At 31.9% G+C, this 16,429-nt stretch overlaps 2 protein-coding genes across 6 annotated transcripts; one reads left to right on the forward strand and one right to left on the reverse strand.

The window, feature by feature from the left end:
- Positions 1–1,006: 1,006 nt before the first annotated feature.
- LOC18011323 (surfeit locus protein 1-like) lies at positions 1,007–3,037 on the reverse strand. Of its 2 annotated transcripts, XM_024150560.1 has the most exons (6): positions 2,851–3,037; positions 2,657–2,748; positions 2,198–2,430; positions 1,602–1,791; positions 1,226–1,506; positions 1,007–1,118 (listed from the first exon to the last, which is right to left on the reverse strand). In XM_024150560.1, the coding sequence occupies exons 1-6, from the start codon at positions 3,011–3,013 to the stop codon at positions 1,061–1,063; spliced, it is 1,017 nt and encodes a 338-aa protein (XP_024006328.1). In that variant the 5' UTR covers positions 3,014–3,037; the 3' UTR covers positions 1,007–1,060. The 2 variants fall into 2 exon arrangements, with proteins under 2 accessions (XP_024006328.1, XP_024006329.1); XM_024150561.1 differs by lacking the exon at positions 1,007–1,118 and having other exon boundaries at positions 1,220–1,509.
- Positions 3,038–8,673: 5,636 nt separating this feature from the next.
- Positions 8,674–15,383, forward strand: LOC18011326 (probable serine/threonine protein kinase IRE3). Of its 4 annotated transcripts, XM_024150265.1 has the most exons (19): positions 8,674–8,720; positions 8,869–9,447; positions 9,613–9,656; positions 9,769–9,936; positions 10,016–11,308; positions 11,405–11,577; positions 11,738–11,981; positions 12,119–12,211; positions 12,292–12,432; positions 12,522–12,614; positions 12,840–13,044; positions 13,376–13,461; positions 13,677–13,765; positions 14,011–14,062; positions 14,148–14,204; positions 14,322–14,483; positions 14,571–14,648; positions 14,971–15,088; positions 15,187–15,383. In XM_024150265.1, the coding sequence occupies exons 2-18, from the start codon at positions 8,907–8,909 to the stop codon at positions 15,064–15,066; spliced, it is 3,615 nt and encodes a 1,204-aa protein (XP_024006033.1). In that variant the 5' UTR covers positions 8,674–8,720; positions 8,869–8,906; the 3' UTR covers positions 15,067–15,088; positions 15,187–15,383. The 4 variants fall into 4 exon arrangements, 3 of the variants coding, with proteins under 3 accessions (XP_024006033.1, XP_024006034.1, XP_006393399.1); XM_024150266.1 differs by lacking the exon at positions 8,674–8,720 and having other exon boundaries at positions 8,789–9,447; positions 14,983–15,088; XM_006393337.2 differs by lacking the exon at positions 8,674–8,720 and having other exon boundaries at positions 8,789–9,447; positions 9,616–9,656.
- The last annotated feature ends 1,046 nt before the right edge of the window (positions 15,384–16,429 follow it).

Here is a 16,429-nt window from a genome sequence, read left to right on the forward strand (position 1 = left end):
TCAAAGGAATCAATTATGAAACTGAGAAAACGAGAGAATCGTCTATCAAAGGAACAGAGACACAATCGAAAAAAATGTCAAGCAATCAGCGTTCAAATCTGTAAATTAGCGATGTTGGGATCACGAGCAAGAAGGAGATCTCGCGGAGGTTAGTGGAAGCCTTTACCGCTCTGAAGGAGATCTATAGCTTTTGTCGAGTGATATACTTAGGCGCCTTTGCCCTTTTTTTTTTTCTAAGTGTTCCTGCATAAGTGAAAAAATGAGATGCAAGGAGAGATTTGGCTTCCCACTTATGTTTTTTCGGGTTAGCATTTGATAAATGCTATGATAGGAAGGACTTCGACCAATCTATAATAGCAGTTTAGTAAACTGCACTATAATATTGTGCTATCAATGCCCGAATTTGTTGTAGTTAAGGAACGTCCTCATAGATGCGTCTTCAGAGAAGCGAACATTCCAGTAGCTTCCTCATTTCTCTCTTCCAAGATTTTGGTCATGTGACCTCGAGGTAGAGTTGGACTTCAAACGACAACGACTACTTTAAAGTCTATTAAAGTCTTCTGTTTAAGTTTTCTCAATTTCTATGGTATATGTCATTTGCCGGAAAAGAAAAACAAAAATAAAGTCTTCTGTTTAAGTAAAGATCTAGTAGATGCTTTTTTTTAACGACGGCGTAACTTTCGTTATTATTCTGCGATTTTATTTTCACTTCTAGAGATCCAGTTGACTAGTGATTCCTAGAACTTTCCTGGCCAAATTTTGTTATTTCTTAACTAATTATGCAATGCGAAATCCAAAGTGTCACTATTGATAAGTTTGCAAACAGTTTTGTTATCTCCTTGAAAACATTCAATATGGCATTCTGATAACCTCGACTCCAAGTTTTGTTAATTATGGTTATAATTAACTCCAGAAAAGGAATTATGAACATAAATACACACGCAAAAAAAATCAACTTAATGAAAGAAAAAAAACAATTTTAGGTACTAAGAATATGGAAAAACATTTAAGAATCAATTATTCCTAATAACCTATAAGATCATACTAAAATAAGTACGTGCTAGCTTCGCATGAAACTCGTTCTTGACTTGGAAAAGCAAGCAACGGAGAGACAATACCTGCTTATCAAAACAAACACACAATCTTTCTCAATAATTCGTTCTCATTACCATAGAAACAAAAATAACAATAAGTCGATATATGTGAATATGATCATAAACATTACCATAGAAATGAGTAAAGATAATTGTCCATTGGTACACCTTTACTACGAATCAAGTTCTCATTGTCTCTCGGGACTGGATAAGGTCTATTTTCATCAATATCACTATATGTCTTCTCTATATAGATCGTGTTCTCACCAAATCCCATGGCTTGAGCCAATTCAGGAACGTCAACGAAGAACCACTTACCCGAACTTGGATCATTTGGTAGAACAAATATGCCTGGAATCTCACTTTTTCTAACCACACCAACCACTTCCACATGCATAACCCTAGAGGCTTGCTCCTGCATGGCCATAATATTTCCACAAAACTTATCTACCGAATTTGATACATATGTTGAGCAATTTCAGGTTTATGCAATGAAGACTAACTAACCTCAGCAATCACTGACTTGGCAAACAACTTATGCAAGAACTTCAACAAGGGATTTTGTTGAGAAGGGAGTAGTTTATTAGCTTTTCTCAATTCTTTTGCAGCAACATCATCGGTTTTTGTGGATTCTAGAGACTCTTCTTTCCAATCCGAAGGAACCCATCCGCGATTTACTAGAATAGGAGACTTCATGCTAGTGCCAAAAAAAAGGAGATGAAGAAACAGTTAGTTCCTTTTGTATCGGAAATTTTTCTTTTTCTTTTTATAATTATAATTTGTAAAGGTTTGTATATTACATCCATATTATCATCTAGACACACCACATCATCATCTAAATCCATCATCCATAAGTTCGTTTATAAAACAATTTTTTGCATCTGAACGTTATATCTGGATGCAATTTTGTTTGTTTGTAAGAGAATTCACATACATTTCATATCCACATAAACATAACCGATCATCAAACAACACTACATTATTTGCATCCAGATGTGGTATCTATACGCCCATGAAACACGTGAACTTGCATCAAATATGGTATCAAGATCACAAAAGACTAATGTGTATATATTTGTTTGCAAATGAAGTAGCGAAATCACCTATTTGGTTCATTAGGGATTGGCAAGAGAGGTGTAATGACATAGAAGCCACTTTCAGACCCTTTGGACATGGATCTAGGCTTTGGACCCACATAGATCGATCTTTGCTTGTCAAAAACGCCTTTACACACTACCCGTCGAAATCCTATTCTATCAACATTCTTCACTGCAGTCATTAGCTTCATTGGTTCCATTTGTAAGCATAGTTGTCTGAAATCCAGCTGTTTCATTATCTTTGAAACAAAAAGTTGGAACAAATTCTTTAGCAGATCGTAGTTTCACATTCTGTTAGGAGATCCAGGTCATAATATTTCTATACTGTACAGTTATTGAGAATTAACTTTTTGTTAGGAAAAAATCCTAATGATATACAAAAAAGTTGCCATTAAAACAACAAAATTTGAAGGTAATATATTATTCATCGATTCAGAAAGAGATTAATAATGAGAAATTAAGAACCTCTTCTCGCTGTCTGATCTTCTGCCAATCGGCCACACCGTATGTAAACAATCCACCCAAGAACCATAATAGCGTTGACCCTATTTTCTTCTCTGCAAAACATTTTTTTTTTGTAAATCACTCTACAAAAATATATATAATCAAGATTTAGAGCTCAATCATAAATTAAATATGAGGGAGCAAGCGCAAAATACTTGCAGGTGGTATAGCAGAAGACATCGATCGAGTCTCAAGAGAGGTGGAAGTTTTTGGAGCGGGATGCAATAATGGAGCAGCAGAGAGATTACTTCTAGTGGAAGACCTGTGACTATGAGATATCAACTTCGTTAAAGTTTTAGCAAAGAGTTTTTGCATCATCTTTGTCTCCAATATTTTGATCTTTGTCTTCTCCAAGAATCTTGATCCTGTAAATTTTTAGTGATAATCTATGACGACTACAAGGTTTGATTAAAGTCTTCACGCCTTCTTTCTCGGACGGCAGATGAGACGGCACCATTCTAATGTATATATTTTTTTAATAACCATAAGCACATGGGACACCATCTAATTAGATTATTATTACATATGGGGATGGTAATAATTAATCACAACTACAATTGTCTTTTAAATAAGGAACGGCAGGTGGATGTCACTAAAACTTGTAGCATGTACAGTCCTGTATGTGAATTTACCTTCCTCAACTTTCTATAGCAAAATGGAAAAAAAAAATATAGAATTAATAGAGATTAATAAACAAAATTAGCTATAAATAGCTATAGACAGTTCAAATGACAATAAAAATTCGAACTTCCAGGGCAAAATCGGGCACAAACAGCATTCCTTCGCATCTTACAACCGTAGGTGTTAAGTAACTTTTGATCAAATGAGAGACTGTTCTAATAATTACTATATTTCTACTATTTCTAGACTGTCTAGGTATTTATGTTCTTGATAAGAACATCTTAGTTAATTTATACTAAATATATATATATATATATTTTTTTTAAAAATTACTTCCACATGTTTTATAGGTCAAAGAAAAAACGAAACAAATAAATGGGTGATTTTGCAGTGATGACATTAGTATAAATTAGTAGACTATATATGAGTATTTAAAAAAGAGAGAATAAAATCAGTTAAAATGTTTTATATCTATTATTATCATAATTTAATAAATTTATTTAATGATAAATATTATTTGCAAAAGCTTATGAAGAGTATGCATTAAAAAAAAATAGAGTGCCTAATATTTACATTGTATGATAGAGATATATTTGTATCCTCAATGGTAACAATAAATTTAGAGTTAGTTCAGTTTAATAAGTAAATATGGAAAAATATGCGCCACAACATTTATACAAATTTTGTACTTCTAATTTATGAGCTAAAATAAATTTTATAAAGTTATCGACATAAAAAAATATATATGCCCACACTAGGTGTAGGAGTAAAATCTTCTACTATTAGTTAAAAACTCAAAATTATAATTTTCATTCCTTTTTTGCCAAAAAGTTATGTCTTTATTCACAATTTATTTATTTAATAAATCTTTTTAAAAATAGGTTGAGTAATAATTTTATCTACTCTACATTTATATCTTCAATGGTAATAATAAATTTAAAGTTGGTTAAGTTTAATAACTAAAATACAAAAAAACGTGTGCAACACTATTTCTATAATATTTTTACCTTATATTTATGGATAATTTAAATTTTATAAATTTATTTACATAAAAAATGCTCAAAAAATATTCTAATATTAATAAAAAAAATTTCAATTAATACTTTTTATTCCTAACAAATCATAAGTTTTAAAGTCATAATTTATTTACTTAATAAATCTTCTAAAATATATGTTGATAGTCAATCTTATTTACTTAACATGTGTATTCTTAACGGTAATAATAAATCTAAAGTTAGTTAAATTTATTAACTAAACTATAAAAATATGCATGAAAACATTTATATAAATTGTGTACTTCAAATTATATTTATAAACTAATTTAAACTTTATAAAATTGTAAACATAAAAACAAAAATATGTGCGCGTAAAATCTTATAACAGTAATGATAATTATAAAGTTAGTTAAATTTAATAACTAAACTATAAAATTATGTGTGACACTATTTACATAAATTATGTATCTTTAAATTATAGTTTATCTTTAAATTATAGTTTATCTTTAAATTATATTTATGAAAAATTTAAATTTAATAAAATTACTGACATAAAAATAAAAATATGTGCGCGTCTTCTAACGGTAATAATAATTCTAAAGTTAGTTAAATTTAATAACTAAATTCTAAAAATACTTGTGACACCATTTACATAAACTGTGTACCTTCAAATTATATTTATGAACTAATGCAAATTTCATAAAGTTATTAACATAAAAAAAAAATATTCAACTACAAAATCTTAAAATATTATTCAAAACTTCAAAATTATAATTTTCATTCTTTTTTTAGCCAACAAAATATAAGTTTTCAAGTCACATTTAATTGGTTGAAAATATCCTCTAGGAAATCTGTTTTAAAGTCATAATTTATTTACTTGATAAATCTTCTAAAATATATGTTGATAGTCAATCTTATTTACTTAACACATGTATTCTTAATGGTAATAATATATCTAAAGTTAGTTATATTTAATAATTAAACTATATAAATACGCGTGACAACATTTACATAAACTATGTCATAATTTATTTTACTTAATAAATCTTCTAAAATATATATTGATAGTCAGTTTTATTTACTTAACATGTGAATTTTTAATGATAATAATAAATCTAAAGTTAGTTAAATTTATTAATTAAATTATTAATATATTTGTGACAATATTTACATAAATTGTGTACTTTCAAATTATATTTATAAACTAATTCAAACTTCATAAAGTTGTTGACATAAAAAAATATATGCGCGCTCCAAATCTTCTAACGGTAATAATAATTCTAAAGTTAGTTAAATTTAAAAACTAAATTCAAAAAATACTTGTGACACCATTTACATAAACTGTGTACCTTCAAATTATATTTATGAACTGATGCAAATTTCATAAAGTTGTTAACATAAAAAAAATATTCACGCACAAAATCTTCAAATATTATTCAAAACTTCAAAATTATAATTTTCATTCTTTTTTTTTAGCCAACAAAATATAAGTTTTCAAGTCACATTTAATTGGTTGAAAAAATCCTCTAGGAAATCTGTTTTAAAGTCATAATTTATTTACTTGATAAATCTTCTTAAATATATGTTGATTGTCAATCTTATTTGCTTAACACATGTATTCTTAATGGTAATAATATATCTAAAGTTAGTTATATTTAATAATTAAACTATATAAATACGTGTGACAACATTTACATAAACTATGTCATAATTTATTTTACTTAATAAATCTTCTAAAATATATATTGATAGTCAGTTTTATTTACTTAACATATGAATTTTTAATGGTAATAATAAATCTAAAGTTAGTTAAATTTATTAATTAAATTATTAATATATTTGTGACAATATTTACATAAATTGTGTACCTTCAAATTATATTTATAAACTAATTTAAACTTCATTAAGTTGTTGACATAAAAAAATATATGCGCGCTCCAAATCTTCTAACGGTAATAATAATTCTAAAGCTAGTTAAATTTAAAAACTAAATTCTAAAAATACTTGTGACACCATTTACATAAACTGTGTACCTTCAAATTATATTTATGAACTGATGCAAATTTCATAAAGTTGTTAACATAGAAAAAAATATTCACGCACAAAATCTTCAAATATTATTCAAAACTTCAAAATTATAATTTTTATTCTTTTTTTTAAGCCAACAAAATATAAGTTTTCAAGTCACATTTAATTGGTTGAAAAAATCCTCTAGGAAATCTGTTTTAAAGTCATAATTTATTTACTTGATAAATCTTCTAAAATATATGTGGATAGTCAATCTTATTTACTTAACACATGTATTCTTAATGGTAATAATATATCTAAAGTTAGTTATATTTAATAATTAAACTATATAAATACGTGTGACAATATTTACATAAACTATGTCATAATCTATTCTACTTAATAAATCTTCTAAAATATATATTGATAGTCAGTTTTATTTACTTAACATGTGAATTTTTAATGGTAATAATAAATCTAAAGTTAGTTAAATTTAATAACTAAATTATTAATATATGTGTGACAATATTTATATAAATTGTGTACCTTCAAATTATATTTATAAACTAATTCAAACTTCATAAAATTGTTGGCATAAAAAAAAAATATGCGCGCCCAAAATCTTCTAACGATAATAATAATTCAAAATTTAGTTAAATTTAAAAACTAAATTCTAAAAATACTTGTGACACCATTTACATAAACTGTGTACCTTCAAATTATATTTATGAACTGATGCAAATTTCATAAAGTTGTTAACATAAAAAAAATTATTCACGCGCAAAATCTTCAAATATATATTCAAAACTTCAAAATTATAATTTTCATTCTTTTTTTTTAGCCAACAAAATATAAGTTTTCAAGTCACATTTAATTGGTTGAAAAAATCCTCTAGGAAATCTGTTTTAAAGTCATAATTTATTTACTTGATTAATCTTCTAAAATATATGTTGATAGTCAATCTTATTTACTTAACACATGTATTCTTAATGGTAGTAATATATCTAAAGTTAGTTATATTTAATAATTAAACTATATAAATACGTGTGACAATATTTACATAAACTATGTCATAATTTATTCTACTTAATAAATCTTCTAAAATATATATTGATAGTCAGTTTTATTTATTTAACATGTGAATTTTTAATGGTAATAATAAATCTAAAGTTAGTTAAATTTAATAACTAAATTATTAATATATGTGTGACAATATTTATATAAATTGTGTACCTTCAAATTATATTTATAAACTAGTTCAAACTTCATAAAGTTGTTGACATAAAAAAAAATATGCGCGCCCAAAATCTTCTAACGGTAATAATAATTCAAAAGTTAGTTAAATTTAATAACTAAATTCTAAAAATACTTGTGATACCATTTACATAAACTGTGTCCCTTCAAATTATATTTATGAACTGATGCAAATTTCATAAAGTTGTTAACATAAAAAAAATATTCACGCACAAAATCTTCAAATATATATTCAAAACTTCAAAATTATAATTTTCATTCTTTTTTTTTTAGCCAACAAAATATAAGTTTTCAAGTCACATTTAGTTGGTTGAAAAAATCCTCTAGGAAATCTGTTTTAAAGTCATAATTTATTTACTTGATAAATCTTCTAAAATATATGTTGATAGTCAATCTTATTTACTTAACACATGTATTCTTAATGGTAATAATATATCTAAAATTAGTTATATTTAATAATTAAACTATATAAATACGTGTGACAACATTTACATAAACTATGTCATAATTTATTTTACTTGATAAATCTTCTAAATATCGATAGTCAGTTTTATTTACTTAACATGTGAATTTTTAATGGTAATAATAAATCTAAAGTTAGTTAAATTTAATAACTAAATTATTAATATATGTGTGACAATATTTACATAAATTGTGTACCTTAAAATTATATTTATAAACTAATTCAAACTTCATAAAATTGTTGACATAAAAACAAAAATATGCGCGCGCAAAATCTTCTAACGGTAATAATAATTTTAAAGTTAGTTAAATTTAAAAACTAAAATAGAAAAATATGCATGACACCATTTATATAAACTGGCACCTTTAAAATATATTATGAACTAGTTTAAGTTTCATAAAATTGTTTGACATAAAAACAAAAATATGCGCGCGCAAAATCTTCTAATATTATTCAAAAATTCAAAATTATATAACTTTGATTCCTTTTTTTAGCCAACAAAATATAAGTTTTCAGGTCACATTTAATTCATTGGCTGAATAAATCCTCTAGGAAATCTGTTGGTAGTCTTATCTACTATCTACATTTGTGTATATAAATAAGAAAATGAAATCCTTTGTCCTTAATCTTCTGTTGAAAGTCATTAACGACGTTTAACCATATAGTCAAGTTTCGTCTTCAACAGGTTTGACTATTTTTTTTCCCTATCTTTCTTCATTTTTTAGGCTTTTGAAAAGATTTGCTTCCCACTTGTACACTTACGTCCTCTTCTACTTCATCGAAAGAGAGATTTTGATTCTGAAATGAAGATGGTGTTTGGAATTGTGTCGTAGGGCCGTTTGTGGCAAGGTTTTGTTTTTGGGAATCAGACATGGTGTTCAAAAAGAAGCTCTTCTTCTCCTCGAAGAAATCGGGATCTTCCGATAGCTCTAACAGTCCGCGATCTGTTGGCTCAAACTCTCCGATCGGAACCGATAAGAAGAAACCAAAATCCAATTCGAAAGAGGAAACTCAAAGCCCTAACAGGAGCCCCGTTTCTGGCTCCGCCGGAGATAAAGATGGTTTAAAGAAGAAGGACGGTTCATCAAAGGGCAAAGAAGCCTCCTCCGATCAAGTTCACTCTCCTAGTCACGGCAAATCGAACTTGTCGTCTTCCGGTTCTGAGGCGAAGAAACCAACTGCTGAAACGCCTATTTTGGCCTCATCTCTGGGTTTGAATCGAATCAAGACGAGGTCGGGCCCTTTGCCGCAGGAAAGTTTTTTCAGTTTTGGGAATGAGAAAGCAATTCCGGTCGTACCGTGTTACGACTTGCCGAAGTTGGGTACTCGTTGGGACTCTGGCTCGGGTAGTGGCAGTACGAAGAAGGAAGCCAATGTTGGTCACATACCTGCAATGCCGGCATTGAAAACTGGTATGCTCAAAATTTCTCTTGATCATTTTGTTGGACTGATATGATGTTCTGACTTGTGCCCATTGTATCCTCGAACTTTTCTTGCCTGATTCTGCCTGTTATCGTCGAAATGTTGTTTGATGTTTCAGTTATTGCTTCTCAAATTTGATTTTGATGCTAACTAAGCAGGTCAATCCAAAGTAGGAAGCTCAGAATTTGGCACACCTGAGGTATATTCTCTCCTTAGTCCTTACTATCTTTTTAATAAATAAAAAAAAAAACAAAAAGTTTGTGTTCTGTATATATCAGTTCTAAGTGGTGACTTGACGTCTATCTTTGTAGAATTCATATGAATTGGAAAATCCAAAAGATTGTCAAGCCTTACTTCGCATGACCAGTGCTCCAAGAAAGAGGTTTTCTGGTGACATCAAGAGCTTTTCTCATGAGTTGAACTCGAAAGGTGTACGACCTTTTCCATTATGGAAGCCTCGTAGGTCAAATAACTTGGAGGTAGTCTCAAGGCTCATGTCTCTGTAGTAATTCATATGAAATGCGTTCACCGCATGCTCTAATCACCTGTCTTATGCAGGAAGTCTTGAATATAATTCGGACCAAATTTGATAAAGCAAAGGAAGATGTAAATTCGGACCTTATCCTTTTTGGTGGGGACCTAGCGGAAAGTCTTGACAAAAATGGAGAAAGTCATCCTGAGTTGCAGGAAACAGTGGAAGACTTGTTAATTTTGGCACGGAAATGTGTTAAGGCTACCGCAGGAGAGTTCTGGCTTCAATGTGAGGGCATAGTTCAAGACTTAGATGATAGACGTCAGGAGCTTCCCCCGGGGGTGCTCAAGAAGCTTCACACTCGGATGCTGTTCATCCTTACCAGATGTACTAGATTACTTCAGTTTCATAAGGAAAGTTGGGGGCAGGAAGAAGAGGTCGTCCAACTATATCAGTCAAGAGTCATGCATTCTACCGATAAAAGAGTCCCCACTGGAGAAGGTTTGAATTGGAAAGAGGACTTTGTTGATCGTCCATCTCTTCTCTCTTCTCCATACAATGAGACTTCAGAGGATTCTGAATTGCCTGCAAACATCAATAAAATGTCTTCGTGGAAAAGACTTCCATCTCCAGCAGCAAAGGGTGTACAGGAAGCTGCAGTATCAAAAGAAGAGAATGATAGTAAAGTTGAACCTCCAACGGTGGTTAAAAATCGAGCAGCTACGAGTGATGGTATGGCTATTGCTAAGCCGCCAGACTATCCTCCCATGAAATCGTCTCATGAAGATATGTCCAAGCATCGGCACAATATATCTTGGGGTTATTGGGGGGATCAGTCATGTATTTCGGAGGAAAGTTCGATTATTTGTCGTATATGCGAGGAGGATGTTCCCACCACACACGTGGAAGATCACTCTAGGATATGTGCATTGGCTGATAAATGTGACCAAAAGGGTGTGAGTGTTGATGAGCGGCTTGTGTCAGTTGCTGTAACTCTTGACAAAATAACAGAGACCTTCATACAGAAAGATAGCCAAGCAGCGGAAGAAACCCCAGATGGTATGAGAATATCTAACGCGAGCTTGACTGGAGAATCTGATGTTCTCTCCCCAAAGCTAAGTGACTGCTCGCGAAGAGGGTCGGAGGACATGCTCGACTGTTTTCCAGAGGCTGATAATTCAGCTTTCATTGATGATATGAGATGTTTAACTTCAATGTCATGCAGAACTCGTTTTGGTCCCAAGTCTGATCAAGGCATGACTACTTCTTCTGCCGGTAGCATGACTCCTAGATCCCCTATTCCAACCCCTAGACTCGATCCAGTTGAATTGTTATTACGAGGCAAGGGTACATTCCATGACCAAGACGATATACCACAGGTATGTGATGGTTCTTCTCTATATTCATATCTTCCTAGTCCTTTGTTATTGAATATGCGCACTGACTAATAACAACCTGGACAACTGATTATGCAGATGACTGAACTTGCTGACATTGCAAGATGCGCAGCAAATGCCATTCCAGATGCCGATCAATCCATTCAGCTCTTACTTTCTTGTCTTGAAGACTTAAGGGTTGTCATAGACCGCAGAAAGTTTAATGCGCTCACAGTAGAAACTTTTGGGACACGCATAGAAAAGTTGATACAGTGAGTTCCTGGTACTACTTTGTCTTAAATATTTTTTGGATCTCTCCCCGTGCCGTCTTTGCTTGCAATGCAAGTGTTCTGGGAAATGAATTCTGATCTCCAGAAATATTACTTGTCAGTTGAGGCAAATATTGAAAAAATGATTTTGTTTGTTATGTAGGGAAAAGTATCTTCAGGTGTGCGAGCTTCTGGATGATGCAAAAGTTGACCTAACAAGCACCGTAATTGATGAAGATGCTCCTTTAGAGGATGACGTTGTTCGCAGCTTGAAGACCAGCCCAGTACATCCGCGTGATCGCATATCCATAGATGATTTTGAGCGGATAAAAGAAATTAGTAGGGGAGCTTTTGGGCGAGTTTTCTTGGCTAGAAAGATAACAACTGGAGACATATTTGCAATTAAGGTATTCTTAATTTCAGTTTGGTTTACATCTATTACTGTTGTGAAAGATTCTGTCTGTACAGTTAGGCTGGCTTGGTTGGCAAAATCAGTCAAACTGTTTCTCTAAATCTTGTTTTGGGGGGCCGTCATACTTCATAGGTTCTGAAGAAGGCAGATATGATCCGCAAGAATGCTGTTGAAAGTATACTTGCTGAACGAGATATTTTGATCAACGTCCGCAATCCCTTTGTGGTGAGCTGCTCTAACTTTTAAGCATATATTTTCCTCTGCAGAGGTTTCATTATTGCTAACGTAACCATTTTTTTGACCAGGTTCGATTCTTCTATTCTTTTACTTCTCGTGAGAACCTGTATCTTGTGATGGAATACCTGAATGGAGGGGATTTTTATTCCATGTTGGGAAAATTAGGTTGCTTGGATGAAACTAATGCCCGTGTATACATTGCCGAAGTTGTAAGTGTGCAATACTCTTATAAATAATGTCATTATAACAAGATAATTTTATCGAGTTGTTGTTACTCAGTGTCGATAATCCATGTCAGGTTCTTGCTTTGGAATATTTACACTCTGAGGGTGTTGTGCATCGTGATTTAAAACCTGACAATTTGTTGATTGCACATGATGGTCATGTTAAGGTAATAACCATTTGAGAACTTATATTGAATATTATGAGGCCTTCTGTACGTTTAGTTGATGTCATGCAGTGTGATGCTCTGGAGATTATAGTCTCTTTTTATCTGAAGCTCATAAATTAGCCTTTGCATTTATGAGACTATAAATCTAATACATGGATATATCTATAATCAGAACCTTGCTTCCCTGTTGACCATATCGGTACCTTTTTTCTTTCATCTGAGCAGTTGACAGATTTTGGTCTCTCAAAAGTTGGTCTCATCAACAGCACTGATAAGCTCTCTGGTCCGGTTTCCAGCGGAACGTCTCTGCTTGTTGAGGAGAAACCAAAATTGCCAACATCAGAGCATCAGCTTGAAAGGCGAGATAAGCGATCTGCAGTGGGCTCTCCTGACTACTTGGCGCCAGAAATTCTTCTGGGGACAGGACATGGTGCACACACACACTTCCTTCTAATCTTGTTATCCGCGTATCTCTAGTATTGAAAATCTTACTTTTGAGTAGAAATTGGTGCTGGGTTGCGATTAAATTAATATTGGTCCTGGAATGAGATTGTTTATCTGAATAACAAAATGTGTGGTATATCAAGTTGATTACAGTTCTACTTATCTGGTGGTGTAAGTAGAAAGCTTGGATATATATAGCGTATTCGCTAAGTTAGGCAATTCAGATTCATACCAAATTGTTGCTCTGCATAGTTTTAGATATTCAATTCTGTTTATCACATACCAAATAAAAATTGATTTACTCCATAACTGTTCAGGTGCAACTGCGGATTGGTGGTCTGTTGGCATAATTTTGTTTGAATTCATTGTGGGGATTCCGCCCTTTAATGCTAGTCATCCTCAGGTTAGTGACTAGATATTGCATCGTTCTGTAAATCGTTTTGATAGAGGAAATAGTGGTTTCTCAAAGTTCTAGAAACTGACGTTCTAACTTTGGCTTGTCATCAATGTTGTGTTCTTTTGTTAAGCCTCTTAAGTATCTACATTTTCATTTAACATCTTCATCGTGTCACTCCAACTCCCTGATATTTGATCTGCATCTTCATTGTTGGGTTTTAGCAAATATTTGACAATATTCTCAACCGTGATATACCATGGCCTAGTGTTCCAGAGGATATGAGCCATGAAGCCCGTGATTTAATAGATCGGTAAGTGATTTTTTTATCCGTCCAATCATATGCGTAGTGAAAATAGTCCTTTCAAAATTTGTCGGCAGATAAAAAACCCCTTTTCTTCTCAACTTTTGCTTGAGTTATGACTATATGTGTGTTTCCATAAGGGTCCAAGTAAATGCCTATTTTGATCATGCTTGTTTCAGTATCACCTTATAGCCGAATTGAGAAGAAGACAAGGGTATTATTTTTTGTAACATTGTGTCATGTACTTTATCCAGGTTATTAACGGAAGATCCTCATCGGAGACTTGGAGCTAGAGGAGCGGCTGAGGTGACTTTGCATTTCTTTTTCTTGGTTGACTGATTCCAGTTTTTTGGTAGTGTTGTGTAGTGATGAAACAAATATCATGATACAGGTCAAGCAACACATCTTCTTTAAAGACATAAACTGGCACACTCTAGCAGAGCAAAAGGTGAATTCATTTATCTTTTTCTTTTAATTCATAAGCTTTGCGTTTGACCATAAAAAGTCATAAGCTTTGCAAACTCTTTTTTTTTTTTTTTGCATTTTTAATGCTTGATTTTTCTAGGCTGCATTTGTGCCGGATACTGAAGATGCTCTTGACACAAGTTACTTCCAAAGTCGCTACCCGTGTAACTTTTCAGATGAGCAATGTTTTCCAACCAATGAGAATGAGGATTCTAGTGACACTGGAAGCAGTGGTTGCTTGAGCAATGGTCACAACGATGGGGTAATATCTGCTGATCCACTCTCAGAAAATACTAGCGTTAGATTTACATGTGTAATGTCTCTGAATTGGATCAATGATGGTGTGCAGGTTGATGAACGTGGCAAACCTGAGGAGTTGGAAACTAGTGTTTCTGAAAATAACCCATTCGATAATTTCTCGTTCAAGGTATAGTATACTTTTCTCCTTATATTCCTTGTCATTCAAGTATACGATTTATCATAGTTTTATATAGTTGGAGAAGCTCCCTTGCAAGTGTCGTTTTCAGCATTGATATCTCTACATAGGTTGTTAGCTTTTACGACTTGCAGAATCCTTTATTATAGATTGGTAGTTTATGGAACTTGTGTGCTCTGCCTCCACCCAATTCAAGTCTAGAACTGGGTTATATCTATCCCATTATGGAAAATGATTTTGAGTAGTTGAAGTGGTGTGCTTATGAGAGAACCACTTACATAGCATTTTGACTTACTCTTTTTACGGTATAAAGAACCTCTCGCAGCTGGCATATATCAACTATGATGTGATGTCCAAAGGTCAGAAAGATGGAACCCAACCAAGTTTGCATCGAAGAAAAACAAATTAATGTTACATGTTATTCTGTACATGTAAGTCATTGTTCACTCACCATTAAGTATCCATAACAAAGCTGATTTCTAGTTTTGAGTTTTACTCCTGATGCTGCATTGATGTTACATATTTGCAGAGACAGGAAGAAAAGGAGAGGAAAAGAAAAAAGAGAAATGGCGGTTATTGGTGTTTTGCGATTTGATATTTGTTTGGATTTGTAGTTAATAGAAGTGGACATGGTTTCATTCAGGCTTTGGCGTTCCACCTTCAAAGAGAGGTTGTGAAATGTTGTATCTAAGTCAATTGAGTGAAAGATAATCTCATTGTTCTTTACTATTTCGCAATTTGTCTCATCCAAATCTGTTTATAGATTCTGAACGACAGATTCCATTTTCGAACCAAAGTTCTAAAAGTTAGCTCTCTAGATCACACTCTTAACCGTACAATATTTATAGGTTTCCCACAAAATCTAATAAGTCATCGACTCTTATAACTTAGACTCATTACAAGAATCTAATCCTCAAATCACTTTTGATCTCTTACAAAAACTTAAGAGTAGATTTTAGCATTCACATCAACACTTTCTTAAACCCATGTTTATGCTACACATAGAATATATAATCACTCTCTCGATGTCGTTTTTTTTTTTTTTTTCTCTCTCTCTCTAAAAAGGAAACCATCTAGCTCTTTATGGTCCCTCCCTATCATGTGTATGAATACCTTTTGGGACCTCTCTAAAAGAGTCATACCATTATAGCAGCCTTAGTACTGTTGCAGTTGCACCCATTCCCACCTATTTATACCTTATGCAATAAATGCTTAACTCATAAAGCTGTCAATGTTTGGTGGCCAAAAATCATAGTGTGTTTTGTTGGGAAAAAACAATTTATTCAAAAAATGGATTGGGTTCACTTTCATCAAGAATTTGTCTACATTTCAATATTATCAAATTAGGTATTCATTCATTCATTTTCATAAATCATGTAGTGTTTATTTTTGGGTATAATTTAGCTGTCACTCCATCAAACTAACTTAGATGTGGGTCTGTGTGATAGCAAAAGATAATAAAAGCATGTACCTATTTGGTATGACATATTTACAAAGCAAACTATTGATATGATCATGTGATTACATATAATTTTCGTTTGACCAAAAAAAAGTACACATAATTTTCATTAACCAGAATGAGCAAAAACAAGTCAAACATACGGAACCAAAATAAACATACAAGATTTTTTTTGAACGCTGATTTAAATTAATAAAAACTGTCCAAGTTTTGATTTTTCTCATTTCAAAATTTAATTGATCGATTTTTGTTTTGGGATATCTGACTATTCTAGTCGATAAAACAAAGTCTACAAACCTTTTAAACAAATACA

The sequence above is a fragment of the Eutrema salsugineum genome, unplaced genomic scaffold (assembly GCF_000478725.1).
Source record: "Eutrema salsugineum unplaced genomic scaffold, Eutsalg1_0 scaffold_7, whole genome shotgun sequence".
Taxonomy (NCBI): Eukaryota; Viridiplantae; Streptophyta; class Magnoliopsida; order Brassicales; family Brassicaceae; genus Eutrema; species Eutrema salsugineum.

Bases quoted from the DNA above. Each gene is read 5' to 3' on its own strand.
- LOC18011323 (XM_024150560.1), bottom strand. From the start codon at position 3,013: ATGATGCAAAAACTCTTTGCTAAAACTTTAACGAAGTTGATATCTCAT. The intron at 1,792-2,197 runs GTGATTTCGCTA...TTTTGGCACTAG, and splicing joins ATCCCTAATGAACCAAATAG to CATGAAGTCTCCTATTCTAG. The intron at 1,507-1,601 runs GTTAGTTAGTCT...GCCATGCAGGAG, and splicing joins CCAAGTCAGTGATTGCTGAG to CAAGCCTCTAGGGTTATGCA.
- LOC18011326 (XM_024150265.1), top strand. From the start codon at position 8,907: ATGGTGTTCAAAAAGAAGCTCTTCTTCTCCTCGAAGAAATCGGGATCT. The intron at 12,615-12,839 runs GTAATAACCATT...TCATCTGAGCAG, and splicing joins CACATGATGGTCATGTTAAG to TTGACAGATTTTGGTCTCTC. The intron at 14,649-14,970 runs GTATAGTATACT...TACGGTATAAAG, and splicing joins TCGATAATTTCTCGTTCAAG to AACCTCTCGCAGCTGGCATA.